The sequence below is a fragment of the Nicotiana tomentosiformis genome, chromosome 7 (assembly GCF_000390325.3).
Source record: "Nicotiana tomentosiformis chromosome 7, ASM39032v3, whole genome shotgun sequence".
NCBI lineage: Eukaryota > Viridiplantae > Streptophyta > Magnoliopsida > Solanales > Solanaceae > Nicotiana > Nicotiana tomentosiformis.
The window spans coordinates 31,132,022-31,147,055 of NC_090818.1; the positions used below are offsets into that span (position 1 = coordinate 31,132,022).

The 15,034-nt window shown below is 42.9% G+C and overlaps 1 protein-coding gene across 1 annotated transcript; it reads right to left on the bottom strand.

The window, feature by feature from the left end:
* Positions 1 to 6,330: 6,330 nt before the first annotated feature.
* Positions 6,331 to 6,681, bottom strand: LOC138895430 (uncharacterized). The gene has a single exon (XM_070180117.1). It carries the CDS (start codon positions 6,679 to 6,681, stop codon positions 6,331 to 6,333), a length of 351 nt encoding a protein of 116 aa, XP_070036218.1.
* Positions 6,682 to 15,034: the final 8,353 nt, after the last annotated feature.

The window sequence follows — 15,034 nt, forward strand, 5'->3', positions numbered from 1 at the left end:
TGGAATAGCTCCGTAATGTTGAATATGACTTGTATGCAAAATTTGAGGCCAATCAGACGTGGTTTGGTAGGTTTCGGTATCGTTAGTGGAATTTGAAAGTTTAGAAGTTCTTTAGGCTTGAATCCGGGTGTAATTGGTGTTTTGATGTTGTTTTGAGTTATTCGAAGGTTCGGCTAAGTTAGCATGGGGTTATATGACTTGTTGGTATATTTTTTTGAGGTCCCGGGGGCCTCGGTGGTGTTTCGGATGCCCATCGGCAGGAAATTTGGACTTAGGCATTGGTGGTTATTTTCTGGTGTTTCGCACCTACGGTGGGAGCCCGCAGATGCGGCCCTACAGAAGCAAAAAGGAGGACGCAGATGCGGGAAAGGATGGGTTGGACTGGAAGCACATGTGAAAGGTTAGGAGCGCATATGTGAAATCATAGATGCGGAAGGGGGATCGCAGATGCGGAAGAAGGCCTGAGTGGGAAGGATCGCAGAAGCGGGAAGGGCCCGCAGGTGCACACTCGCAGGTGCGAATGAGTGACTGCAGATGCAAAGTCTGGGAACTTAATTGGGATCCGTACCTGCGATGGAATTTCCACAGGTGCGGAAGAACTGGGCAGAAAATGGAACTTCGAGGGTTTTATTCCCATTTCGATTTTGGGACTTTGAGAGCTCGGTGTGAGGCGATATTTCGAGGTTTCTTCAAGAAGATTATTGGGGTAAGTGATTCTAACTCGGATAGGACTAATTTCATGAATCTATTGCTATTTCCATCACCTAATTAGGGATTTGAGTTGTAAATTTGAGGAAACATGATAGAAACTTCATAGGCTAAAGTTTTGAGTTTTGGAAGGTGATTTGAGGTTGGATTCGAGTAATTCTTGTATGGTTGGACTCGTGAATGGATGGGTGTTCATATTTTGTGACTTTTGTCAGATTTTGAGATGTGGGCCAGGGGGCCGGTTTGAGCCTATTTCAGATTTTGACTTATAATTTCATGTTTCTCTTTTGGAATTGATTCTTTTAGCCTACATTAATTATATCGTACTGCTTGTGGCTAGATTCGAGGCGTTTGGAGATTGATTCGAGGGGAAAGGGCATTGCGGAGTAGGATTTCTATGCGGTTGAGGTAAGTAACAGTCTTAAATATGGCTTTGAGGGTATGAAACCCCGAGAATTGGTATGATATGAGTGTTTGGAGGTGACGCACATGCAAGGTGACGGGCGTGTGAGCGTGCACCATGAGGGATTGTGACTTGGTCTGTCCCGTGAGACTGTAAAGTCGAATAACCATTGTTTTTACTTATTTTTCCTCGTCTTGAGCAATTGACTGCCTTTCATGTTAGAAACCATGCTTAGGCCATATGATATCACTGTTGGGACCCACATCGGTCGTATACTTGTTGAATTGACTACTAATTGATGTCTTGTACTCAGTCACAGTCTTACTTGTCTGTTATATCTCTGTTCCCTCTCAGTTCTTGTTGATACTTGTTGTATTCTCTGTTTGGGCTGATTATTATGATGTTCTGTGAGCCTGAGGGGCTGGAGAGGTTAGTGACTGAGATAGGGCCTGAGTGCAAAGCTGTGAGTTATGTGAGGTTATATGGATCGGGTTGCACGCCGCAACGAGCCTTTTAGCTATTTATGGATTGTGGATCGGGTTGCACGCTGCAACGAGCCTTATGGCTACTTATATTATTGGGTCGGGCTGCACGCTGCAGCGATATAGCATTTGGGCTGAAAGGAGTCCCTCGGAGTCTGCACACCCCCAGTGAGCGCAGGTACCTATTGAGAGTGTGTATTGAGGGCTGAGAGCCGAGAGTATGAGCTGTTGAGATGAGTTGAGTGACTGCTTCCTTGAAAGGCTGTACTTGCTTTTATTTATTGTTGCACTTAGTTGTTATCTATTGTTGTTGTGAAATTTCTGGAGGATTCATAACTGTTTTACTCGAGCTCGAACTGATTTGACTTATACCACCGGATTTGAAAGCATGTTCACCCTTCATTGAAAACTTTTGAAATGATTTGTATTTTTTTATATAGCTCGTCACTCCTTCTCTGTTCCTTATTTAATTCTGTTACTTGCTGAGTTGGTTGTAATCATGCTACACCCTGCACTTCATGTGTAGATCCAGGTTGTACGGTTCTAATGGAGGGCTGAGTTCGTGCGAGAGCTGATTATCAGAGGCTTACGAGGTAGCTGCCGGCGTCCGCAGTCCTTGTTTCTCCTTTCTTATTATCTTTTATCTCTTGTATTGGCATTTGGCACAGACTGTAGTAGATTCTATTTCTAGATTGGTTGTTAGATGCTCATGACTTAGTGACACCCCGATGTCGGGCTATTATTCCACACTGGTATTTTGGGTTTTTACCCCGTTATTATGTAAACCTTCAGTTAGTTTAATTGCTTTAGCTTTCTTCTGTTATAAATTGAAAGCATATTGAGAATGTCGACTTTCCTAGTTCTACGATAGGCGCCATCATGACTGGTTAGGAATTTGGGTCGTGACATTAAGTCTCAACCTCACAAGATGAACCAATTTTAAGCACGTGAAGATATGCAAGAATTCGTAATGGATTGGTCTTTAGGGGAACCTCTCTCGATTATCCTCCTAACTAAGTTTAATCAACAATTCAACTAGCCTCTTCCTATTACTATCAAGAATTAATGACTTCAACCAACGAAATATAATGCAACAATATCACAAGTTATGCCTCTCTCGATTACACGAACAAGTGAATATAGATGCAACAATTAAAACATCAAAAACGATTCAATACATAAAACTAGAGTTAATTATCCACAAACAATATCAATACACCAAATCCATCAAACCCTAAAGAGAACTACTCCATGGATATGGAGTAATTCATCATAATAATGTTTAAGTTAAAGAAAAACATAAAACAATCCAAACCCTTGTCTTGAGTGAGGATTGAATGATGAAATCCTTGAGCTTTTGCTTCTCCACCTCTTCCTTGGCTTACTTAGGTCTAAGATGTGTCAAAAGTCTATAAAATAACGTTTTTACATGTATTTATACTAAGTAGGGTCGCCCCAGATGAAAACACCTATTTCTGCGCGAACTGGGATAATAACTCTGTAAATATTACACAGGCACGCCGCATGGGGCGGTTGTGGGAAAGTTCAGAGAGTTAAAATTTGTCAGGCAGCCTGAAAATGTACAGGCGCGGCACGCCACATGCCGCAGGTGTGTTGTTTTCTCAGAGTCCCAATTTTTCTTGACTTTTTGATATCCAGACGTGGTTTTCAACCCCCGAACGCGATCCCAGCTTAATCCCTTGGGCTTTTACTCAGACTTCAAAGCTCCAAATAGCTCAAATTATCTCCATAACATTTACATAGCTCGGAATTCTCTGACAAGGCATAAAATACACAATTAGTGCAAACCACTAGCGTTTAAAGTTCAAACTCAATTAAAGAGCAGTAAATTGAAGTGTAATAAGCGACTAAAATACGAGATTATAGCCTACCATCACTTACCTTGTCTAAAAGCTCACTTTCCAGCCTCAAATTCACTCTAACGCCTCAACTCGGTGCCGAAAGATCCGAAACTAGTCAAATATTGTATAATCTAATCAATACATGTTCAAAAGTTCATAATTTAGCTAATTGAGTAATTACCCAACCCAAATTGGAAGATTTCTAAATTTCACCCTGGGCCCACGTGCCCGGATTCCAAAAATATTTGAAGAAAACCGTAATCCATAACCTTACGAACTCAAATATGTAATTTTCATCCCTTTGCATAATCATTATCGTTGTAAAATTCCATTTTTATCAAAACCTAGGTTTTCCATCTAAACCTATATTTTTCACAAATTTACATGTAAAATCTACCCATAATCTATGTATTTAACTTACATTAGATAGATATTACTTACCACAAATAGCTAGTGAAAACCCCTCCCTAAGAGCTCCAAAAGTCGCCCAAGGAACGCAATAAGTGCACCCAAAATGTTTGATTCCCGACTTAAATGAAGGTTCTGCCCAGCAAGACTTTCGCATATGCCGTCCCTGGGTCGTATCTGTAGTATCACTTCTGTGGAATTCTTTAGGCCCAGCGCTGGCCGCTTCTGCGGACGAGATTCGGCTTCTACGGTCCTTCCTTTGCGGACGGTGAAGCGCATTTGCGGCCCCTTTGCACCTGCGGGTGATCCATCGCAGAAGAGAGGCCGCTTTTGTGCGTGCTTCTCCGCTTCTCCGGACCACTGGCCAGTTGCCCCAAAGCCGCTTCTGCGGCCAAAATCATGCATCTGCGGGCACGCACCTGCGGCCAAAAGCTCGTAGGTGTACCAACAGCCTTTTTTCCCTAATTCATTTTGTGCGTCGCCCTGATTGCACCTGAGGCCCCGTCCAAATATACCAATAAGTACGTAAACATAAGACGGACTTGATTGAACCCTCGGAACGCGGAAAACAACACAAAAACTAAGAATCACACCCCAAACCAAATCAAATCAACTTATGAACTTAAAGTTCCATCAACTTGCTCCGTACGCGCCGAATCATGCCTAAACTACTCGGAATGACACCAAGTTTTGTATGCCTGTTTTAAATCACCATACGGAACTATTTCCAGTCCTGGAATCCCAAACGGACCTCGATAACACCAAAACCTATTCCAAACCAAATTTAAAGAACTTTTAAACCTTTAATAAGCTAACTTTCAATATTAAGCATCGAAATGCTCTCGAATCATCCAAAACCCGATCCGAATATATGCCTAAGTCCAAAATCATAATACGAACCTATTGGAACCGTCAATTCCCGGTTCCAAGGTCATGTTTTTCAAAATGTTGACCAAAGTCAAACTTAGCCTTTTAAAAGCCAAACTAAGGAACAAAGTGTTCCGATTTCAACCCGAACCCTTCTAAACCCGAACCAATCATCCCCGTAGGTCATAAAATATTAAAAGCACATACGAGGAGTCTTATTTAGGGAAATAGGGATCTAGAGAGCAAAACAACCGGTTGGGTCATTACATTCTCCACCTCTTAAACAAACGTTCATTCTCGAACGGTTCTAGAATCATACCTGGAGTGCTGAATCGGTGTGGGTATATGCTCCGTATGTCCTCCTCGGCCTCCCAAGTCACCTCCTTGACTGGTTGGCCCCTCAATTGAACCTTTACCGCAGAAATCTTCTTGGACCTCAACTGGCGAACATGCCTATCAACAATGGAAACTGGCTCCTCCTTATAACCCAAGCTCTCATCTAACTGAACCGTGCTGAATTCTAACACATGCGACCTGTTAGCATGAAACCTCCGGAGCATAGACACGTGGAAAATCGGATGAACTCCTGATAAAATAAGAGGCAAAGCAAGCTCATAAACAACCTCCCCAACTCGTCTCAACACCTCAAATGGGCAATAACCTTGTGCTCAACTTGCCCTTCATCCCCAACCTCATGATTCCTTTCATCGGTGAGACCTTCAAGAGAACCTTCTTGCCCATCATAAATGACAAATCACGCACCTTCTGATCCGCATAACTCTTCTGTCTGGATTGTGCTGTCCTAAGTTGCTCCTAAATGAACTTTACCTTTTCCAAGGCATCCTTTACCTAATTAGTACCATATAAATTAGCCTCATCAGGCTCAAACCATCCGATGGGCGAACGACACCGCCGACCATATAAACCATCAAATGGAGCCATCTCGATGCTGGACTGATAACTGTTGTTGTAAGCAATCTTGGTCAAAGGCATGAATCAATCCCACTGGCCTCCGTAGTGAATCACACATGCTCTGAGCATATCCTCCAAGATCTGAACTGTCCGCTCCAATCGTCCGTCGGTCTGCGGATGAAAGGCTGTGATGAGCTCCACCCGGGTCCCCAACTCACTCTGTACTGCCCTTCAGAAATGCAAAGTAAACTGAGGGCCTTTACTGAACAATCTCCTGAATGTAAATCTGGTCCAACCTCTCTAAAGAATACGTGGTCACCACCGGAATGAAGTGTGCCGACTTGGTCAACCTGTCGACAATGACCCAAACTACATCAAACTTCCACAAGGTCCGTGGCAACCCAACTATGAAGTCCATAGTAATGCGCTCCCATTTCCACTCAGGTATAGTCATCTGCTGGAGTAGGCCACCTGGCCTATGATACTCATACTTGACCTGCTGGCAATTTAGGCACCTCGCTACATACTCAACTATGTCCTTCTTCATCCACCGCCACAAATAATGCTGCCTCAAGTCGCGATACATCTTTGTAGCACCTGGATGAATAGAATACCGAGAACTGTGTGCCTCCTCTAGAATCTTCTCCCTTAATCCATCAACGTTAGGAACACATATGCGACCCTGGAGTCACAGCACACCATCCTCACTGATAATAACCTCCTTGGCACCACCCTGTAGTATCATCTTTCTGAGGACTAACAAGTGCGGATCTTCAAATTGGCGAGCCTTGATCTGCTCCAATAGTGAAGACTGGGCGACAACGCATATAAGAACTCGGCTGGGTTCTGAAATATCCAGCCTCACAAGTCTGTTAGCTAAGGACTGAATGTCCAAAGCTAGTGGCCTCTCCTTCACTGATATGAATGCCAAAATGCCCATACTCTCCGCCTTTTTGCTCAAGGCATCCGCAACTACATTTGCCTTGCCCGGATGATATATGATGGTAATATCATAATACTTTAGTAACTCAATCCACATGCGCTACCTCAAATTGAGATCCCTCTACTTGAACAAATACTGCAAGCTGCGATGATCGGTGTAAACCTCACAGTACACCCCATAAAGATAATGCCTATAGAGCATGAACAATCACGCCCAACTCCAAATCGTGTACGGGGTAATTCTTCTCGAGGGGCTTCAGCTGACATGAAGCATATGTAATAACTCTCCCCTCCTACATTAATACACAACCCAAACTAACGCATGAAGCATCACACACAATATACATCCCTGAACCGGAAGGCAACACTAACACTAGTGCTGAAGTTAATGCGGTCTTGAGCTTTTGAAAGCTCGCCTCAAAATCATCGGACCATCGGAATGGAGCACCCTTCTAGGGAAACCTAGTCGAAGGTGCAACAATAGATGAGAAGCCCTCCATAAACCGACGATAATAACCTACTAACCCCAGGAAGCTCCTGATCTCAGTCGTTGTGGTAGGACGAGGCCAACTCTGAACTGCCTTGATCTTCTTGGGGTCTACATTAATATCCTCGCCTGATACAAAATTCTGCAAGAACGCCACAGAATCCAGCCAGAACGCACACTTGGAGAACTTAGCTTATAGCTTCTGTTTCTGTAAGGTATAAAGCACTACTCTAAAATGCTGCTCGTGCTCCTCCATGCTGCTCGAGTAGATCAAAATGTCATCAATGAAGACAATGAAAAATAAATCAATATATGGCTTGAACACCCGGTTCATCAAATCCATAAACACCACCGGGGCATTAGTCAAGCTAAAGGACATCACTAGAAACTCATAATGGCCATATCTAGTCCGGAAAGCCGTCTTCGGAACATCTGAATCCCGAATCTTCAACTGATGGTATCCCGATCTTAGGTTGATTTTAGAGAACACCCTGGCACCCTGCAACTAGTAAAACAAATCATCAATATGCGGCAACGGGTACTTGTTCTTAATAGTAACTTTGTTCAACCGGCGGTAATCAATACACATCCGCATAGTCCCATCTTTCTTCTTCGCAAATAACACTCATGCACCCCAAGGTGATACACTTGGACTGACGAATCCCTTTTCTAGCAACTCCTCGAACTGTTCATTCAATTCCTTTAACTCTCTCGGAGCCATGCGGTACGGTAGAATAGAGATAGGCTGGGTACGTGGAGCCAAATCAATACAGAAATTAATATCATGATCTGGTGGCATGCCTGGAATATCAGAGGGGAATACATCGGAGAACTCTCGGACCACGGGCACTGAATCAATCACCGAAGTTTCTGTGGTAGTATCCCAAACATAAGCTAGATAAGCCAAACAACCCTTCTCGACCAAGTGTCGAGCCTTCAGAAAAGAAATAACCTGACTAGATGCACTGACAAACGAACCCTTCCACTTGGTTTAGACAACTCTAGCATTGCTAAGGTAACGGTCTTGGCATAGCAATCAAGAATGGCATGATATGGAGATAACCAGTCTATGCCCAGGATGATCTCAAAGTCGATCATATCGAGCAATAGAATATCTGCTCTGGTCTTATAACCACAAAATGTAACAATGCAGGACCGATACATCCGATCTACAATAACAGAATTGCCCACCGGTGTGGACACATAAACAGGAATACCCAAGGTCTCACGAGGAACACCCAAGAAATGGGCAAACAGAGATGAATCATATGAATATGTAGACCCCAGATCAAATAGTACCGAAACATCCCTACCACAGACAGAAATAATACATATGATCATAGCATTTGAGGCCGCTGCATCTGGTCTATCCGGAAAATCAAAGAACCTAGCTAGAGCGCCACCTGACTGGCCTCCACCTCTAGGACGACCCCTACCCACCTACCCTCCGCCTCTGGGTGGTCAGATAACTGGTGGGATAGCTGGTGCTGGAATCATAGGCTGCTAACCCTACTACACTTCCTTGCCCCAAATCCTGAGGCAGAATCTCCACACATGACTGAGATCCCCGCACTGGAAATAACCTCTCGGTACGGTGGACTACTGACCTGAAGTCTGACCCTAATGGCCTGAATACCCACTGGAGGAACCCTGAATAGCTGGTGGGCTGTAGGAACTCTTTGACATGGCGCTGAAATAAGGTCACACTAGAGCACCCCGAGGAGGCGGCGATACTAAATATGTGGGCTTGCTAGACTGACCCCTCACAAATTGGACTCTGCCCTCTGCCAAGGCACCTCCGAACTCTCCAGAATACCAAAACTGCTTGTTCCTCGTAGCCTGCTCCAGGCTACTCTGATGTACACCCTAGATCCCCCGAGATATCTCTACAACTAGCTCATAAGAAGTCCCCATCTCAACCTTTCGGGCCATGGTGGCCTGAAAACTAGTGTGCAAACCTCCAAACTCTCTCTGCATCGGTGGGAAGTATCATAAGTGCATGGAGAGATAACTCAGAGAACCTCGCCTCATAGTCGGTCACTGACATCTGACCCTGCTGGAGCTGCTCGAACTAAAATCGTAACTATTCCCTCTATGAGGACGGAATATGCCTATCCAGAAAAATACGGGTGAATTGGTCCCAAGTCATGAAATGAGAATCTGATGGTCTGCCGAGAAGATATGATTGCCACCACCTACGGGCCCTGCCCTCCAGCTAGAAAGTAGCAAAATCCACCCCATGGGACTCCAATATCCTCATGTTGTGTAGTCTATCCTGCACCGATCAATAAAGTCCTAGGGGTCCTCATGTCACTCACCTCCAAATACAGGAGGATGAAGCCTGGTCCATTTGTCCAATAGCTTCTGTTGCTACTGGCTGGGCTCCGCCCATGGGCAGTGCGCCCGGGGTCTGATACACTGTAGCTGAATGCCCTAGAGCCTGAGCGATAGGGGTCTGTGCTCCCCCTCCCGCCTGAGATGTGGCTGGCTCTGCTGGAAATAAACCAGCCCGAGTCATAGAATCCATGAACTGTAGCATACGGCCCATGACCTCTTGGAATCCTGGTGCGGACATGAAAACTACCGGGGCTAGCTCTGCTGCAGGCACCTCGCCCTGCTCCTCAATAATAGGATCCTCTACTGGATCTACTGGTGGCATAACTGGAGCAACTCTAGGATGCCCTCGTCCTCCACCACGAGCTGGAGCTCTCCCTGGGCTTCGGCCTCATCCTCTAGCAATAGGGGGAGAAGCTCCTCCATTATAGGGTACATCCACCACGTGCGTTCCCACCATCTGTGAAGGAATAAGAGAAAGATACTTAGCACAACATCAATTGTATGATAGGAGATGAAGAAAGAGTAGTTTCCTAACACCCTATAGCCTCTCGAAGATAAGTACGGATGTCTCTGCACCGATCCGCAAGACTCTATTAGTCCTGCTCATAACTTGTGAGACCTACGTGAACCTAGTGCTCTGATACCATGTTGTCATGACCCAATCCTCTTATAGGCCATGATGGCGCCCAGCGCCGCCGCTAGGCAAGCCAATATTGAACTAACCACGTGATTCCTCTTTTTAATAAATTCCAAGTAATTAAATTTTCCTTAATTAAAAGATTAACAAATAAAATATTTAAATAAATAATACGAAAGCAGCTGAGTGCAATCATAATCATAGTAATAATCCAAAACCACAAAGTCTACTAATGTGTGCCAAGACCTTGTGTCACAAGTGTATGAGCACTAATAGATTATACAAAACTCTAGCTATTGTCTGAAATAAAAATAGACAGAAATGAATGCAAAGGAGAGACTCTAGGAGCTACGGGATGGCTCAGGAAGCAGCTCACCACTAGGCCTTCGGGTAACGGGGGTGCACGCCGGTGTGATCGCTAGATGCACTTGCCTCACATCCTGCACGGTCAGTGCAGAAGTGTAGCGTGAGTACATAAACAACATGTACCCATTAAGTATCAAGTCTAACCTCGAAAAAGTAGTGACGAGGGGTCGACATCGACTTTTACTATTGGCCAACAATAAAAATAAAGAAGCTCCAAATAAGCATGGGTTATGTATATAACTACGACAATTCAATAGCAACCAGGAAACAAATAATTTCCTTACGTATGCTAAATCTCAAATAGATTTCTGTCTGATATTATTTTAACCTCTCAAGCCATGATATGATATCAAATAAATAATTAAAAACCAAGTATTATCACGCACGATTATGTCGAGGACGTATGACCCAATCCAGAATAATGTGTACACTACCGAGGGTCGTACGAAATAAACCATAGATACATCTATCGACTGCCGAGGCGTTCGGCCTGCTCCACAAGAAGAAATGATACTTTATTAACATTTGACTTAAACATTATTACAAGGCTAATACACAATGCAATACAATTTTCATTAATGGTCAAGTAATCATCTCAAAATTAAAGCAAGTGAAACTCGAACTTTTACAATTCCTCTAACAAGTTCTAATATAATTTAGGCACTTTAATTAACAATTAGGGTGCAAACATTACAAGTAATTCATGATTTGGGTCCTAAACTACCCGGATGTAAGAAAAAATAGTAGCTACGCACGGACTATCGTAACCTCGTGCGTTCGTAGCCCCCCACAATTAGAGGCAAATATTAATTTAAAAATCACCTATAAGGTAAATTCCCTCTTACAAGGTTAGACAAGAGACTTACCTTGTCTCAAAGCTTGCTTTCCTGCCTCAAATTCACTCTAATGCCTCAACTCGGTGCCGAAAGATCCGAAACTAGTCAAATGTTGTATAATCTAATCAATACATGTTCAAAAGTTCATAATTTAGCTAATTGAGTAATTACCCAAATCAAATTGGAAGATTCCTAAAATTCACCCCCGAGCCCACGTGCCCGGATTCCGAAAATTTTCAAAGAAAATCGTTACCCATAACCTTACGAACTCAAATATGTAATTTTCATCCCATTCCATAATCATTTTCGTGGTAAAATTTCATTTTTATCAAAACCTAGCCTTTTCATCTAAACCCATAATTTTCACAAATTTACATGTTAAAATCTACCCATAATCTATGTATTTAACTTACATTAGATAGAAATTACTTACCTCAAATAGCTAGTGAAAATCGCTCTCTATGTAACGACCTGGTCGTTCGTTCTGAGAGTTATAACCCCATTTCCCCCCATCTATGCTTATTTATGTGTTGTTCAGCTGTGTTGAGTTGTATCGAGTTGGTAGGTTTGGGTTCGGAGTAGTTCTGGAGTGAAATAAATACTTAGTCTCTTAGTTAGAAAGCTAAGTTAGAAAAGTCAACTGGAAGTTGACTTTTGAGTAAACGAATTCGGATTTGGATTTTTATGATTCGATTAGCTTCGTTGGGTAATTTTAGACTTAGGAGTGTGTCCGGAATATAATTTGGAGGTCCGTGGTAGAATTAGGCTTGAATTGGCGAAAGTTGAAAGTTTAGAAGTTCTTAGGCTTGAATCCGAGGTTGATTTGGTATTTTGGTGTTGTTTTGGGTGTTCCGAAGGTTCGACTAAGTCCGTATAGTGATATATGACTTGTTGGAATTATTGGTTGAGGCCCCGATGGCCTCGGGTGAGTTTCAGATAGGTTTGGGTTGTGTTGCGCTCGTTTTTCTTATGTTTCGACGCCGTATGTTCAAGCATAAATGATATCATATTGAACAAATGAGCTCTGATTTCTTTTTCGATTGAAGCAATAGATCCGTATCATAATTACGGATCCTTAGCAAAAAAGAATCGTCGAATTTGGACATCGTTTGAGGATTATATGGTCATTTTACTAAGAATTAGGTTGCTAGATTTTTCAGATTAATTACGCAATTGCCACTGACGACGTATTTAAAAATCTGCACTAATTGCAAATATTAAAACCAACATATCTCCTTCATTATAAAGTCAAATTGAGTGATTAAAAAGCCTAACGTGATTAGCATTTCACAAGGAAGCCATTGGAGGAATAAAAAGTGAGATTAGGGATCGTTTGGTACAAGAAACGAGGCAGAATATCTGGCAGAAAAATATATAAAACGAGGGTTTGTTCATTCGGCCATATTTTGAGTTGGGGAACTCGGATTTAGGCAATTTTGGGGGCGATTTTTACCATAAGGATTGGGGTAAGTATTCTCTACTTAGTTTTGGTTATATTTTATGAATCCATCTTCATTTTTGGGATTTGATTGATGATTTCAAAGTGAAATTGAGGTAGTTAGGGTTTGAGTTTTGGAGAGTTTAAGTGTGGATTTGAGGGACCAAACGGAGTTCGATTTTGATGAATTTTATATGGTTAGACTCGGGAGAGGACGAGGTTTATTATTCTGCCATTTGTGACTGATTTAGAGACGTGGGCCTGGGGGCCGGGTATTTGGCCGGTTTTGGATTTTTGGCATATTTTATAGTTTTATTGTGGAATTCGATTCGTTAGCCTATAGTGATGGCATTATTATGATTATGGTTAGATTTGGAGCTTTTGGAGATCGAGTCCAGAGATGAGGGAATCCCTGAGTAGGATTTTACGCTGTTAAGGTAAGTAACCGTTTTAACTCTAGCTTTGAGGGTATAAACCCGGAGAATTTGATATTGTGTGACTGTTTAGAGGTGATACCCACACTAGGTGATGGGCGTGTGGGTGTATACCTAGAGGGATTGAGACTTGGTCCGTCTCGTGAAGCCTCATGGCCATCATCTGTGTTTACGTAGTTACTTGTTGTTGAACTTGTCTGCCTTCATGTTAGAGATCATGCTTAGGCTTTATTCATGCTCACATTATTTGTACTCAGTCATAGAAATTATTGTTCATGTTTACCTCAGTCTCTATTATTTGCTACTATGCTATGATACTTGATGTGGGATGTGTTCCCTTATTTGTTGATGATGGTGAGGCTAGTGAGGTACATAATTGAGTGAGGCCGAGGGCCTAGTTGTGAGAATATTAATACCATAGCGCGTGAGTTGTCCGCATAGCACATGAGTTGATCATGTGGGTCCAGGTATTGATACCATAGCGTGTGAGTTGTCCGCGTAGCACGTGAGTTGACCGTGCGGATCCAGGTATTGCTATGATGGCACGTGAGTTGTCCGTGCTTAGCGCTTGGGCTTTGGAAGCCCCTCCGGAGTCTGTACACACCCCTAGTGAGCGTATAGTGTTAAACGTTAAGTGCTGAGTGCGAGTGCTGAGTGATGGAGTGACATTGCTGTGAGGTTGCATTTACTTTTGTTGTTGCTGCATTTACCTGTTAATTTTCCTTGTAGTCTTACTGATTTATGAAATTACATGTCTACTCCTGTTTGTACTTAATTGTGGAAATAATAATTGGATTATTATGCTTATCTCGTCACTACTTCTCAGTTCGTTAGTTATTTCTGTTACTTGCTGAGGTGGTTGTACTCATACTACACCCTGCACTTTATGTGCAGATCCAGGTGAGTTAGAGCGCGACGATCGTTGAGTTCAGGCCGACTATATGTGGAGATTGCAAGGTAGCTGCTAGCGTCTGCAGGATCTTGTTACTCCTTTTGTCATTTCTTCTTTTGGACAGTTAGACAGTTTATATATCTTAGTTTATAGTTTTAGACGCTCATGACTTAGTGATACCCCGATGTTTGGGGCTCGTTTCCTTATTTTCTATAATTATATTTAGAGTTGATTTAGTTTATCAAAAAATTCAAATGTTGGAAATTTTTTATTAAATTCTTATAATCGATTTAGTAGTAATATTTTGGGAAATAGGCTTGCCTTGTAACACGATAGTCGCCATCACGACCATGGTTAGATTTTGGATTGTGACAAGTTGGTATCAGAGCTCTAGGTTGCATAGGTCTCACGAGTCATGAGCGGGTTTAGTAGAGTCTTGTGGATCGGTACAGAGACGTTTGTACTTATCTTCGAGAGGCTGCAAAACTCTTAGAAAAATTTCACTTTCTTGTATTCTATCATGCAGAATTGATTCAGCTTGGAGCATAATTCCTTGAATTCCTTCCACGCATTCGTATGCGCACATGAGCGCTGGGTATCAGTTGTGCCTCGACGGCTTGTGATTCCCTGGATGAGGTGCGAGATGTGATTTCTGTGTGTTGATGTTGGGCCAGTCCGGAGGACTCGAGGCCGGGGTTTGACTATACCTTGAGCACTGAGGTGTTGATTGTGTGAGCGTGCTTGTGGTACTTTTGGGGATATTTAAGAGAGTATTCAGCGGCTTATGAGCCTTAGGGCGGAGTGATTTTATGCTTGGGTCTCGTATGGTGAGTCTGGGTTGAGGATTGTGGTGTTATGGCGGGGTGAAGTATCAATTTAAAGGTAATTCAGAAGGGACTCGGATAGATAGGACATCTTGGTAGTAGGTTGGATCGGCATGGCTGGGTATGATTAGTTCTTTGGGTGGTTTGATGGTTTTGAGAACAACTCTTGGCTCGTTCGAGGAAGAACGTTTGTTTAAGA

Bases quoted from the DNA above. Each gene is read 5' to 3' on its own strand.
- LOC138895430 (XM_070180117.1), bottom strand. From the start codon at position 6,681: ATGTGGATTGAGTTACTAAAGTATTATGATATTACCATCATATATCAT.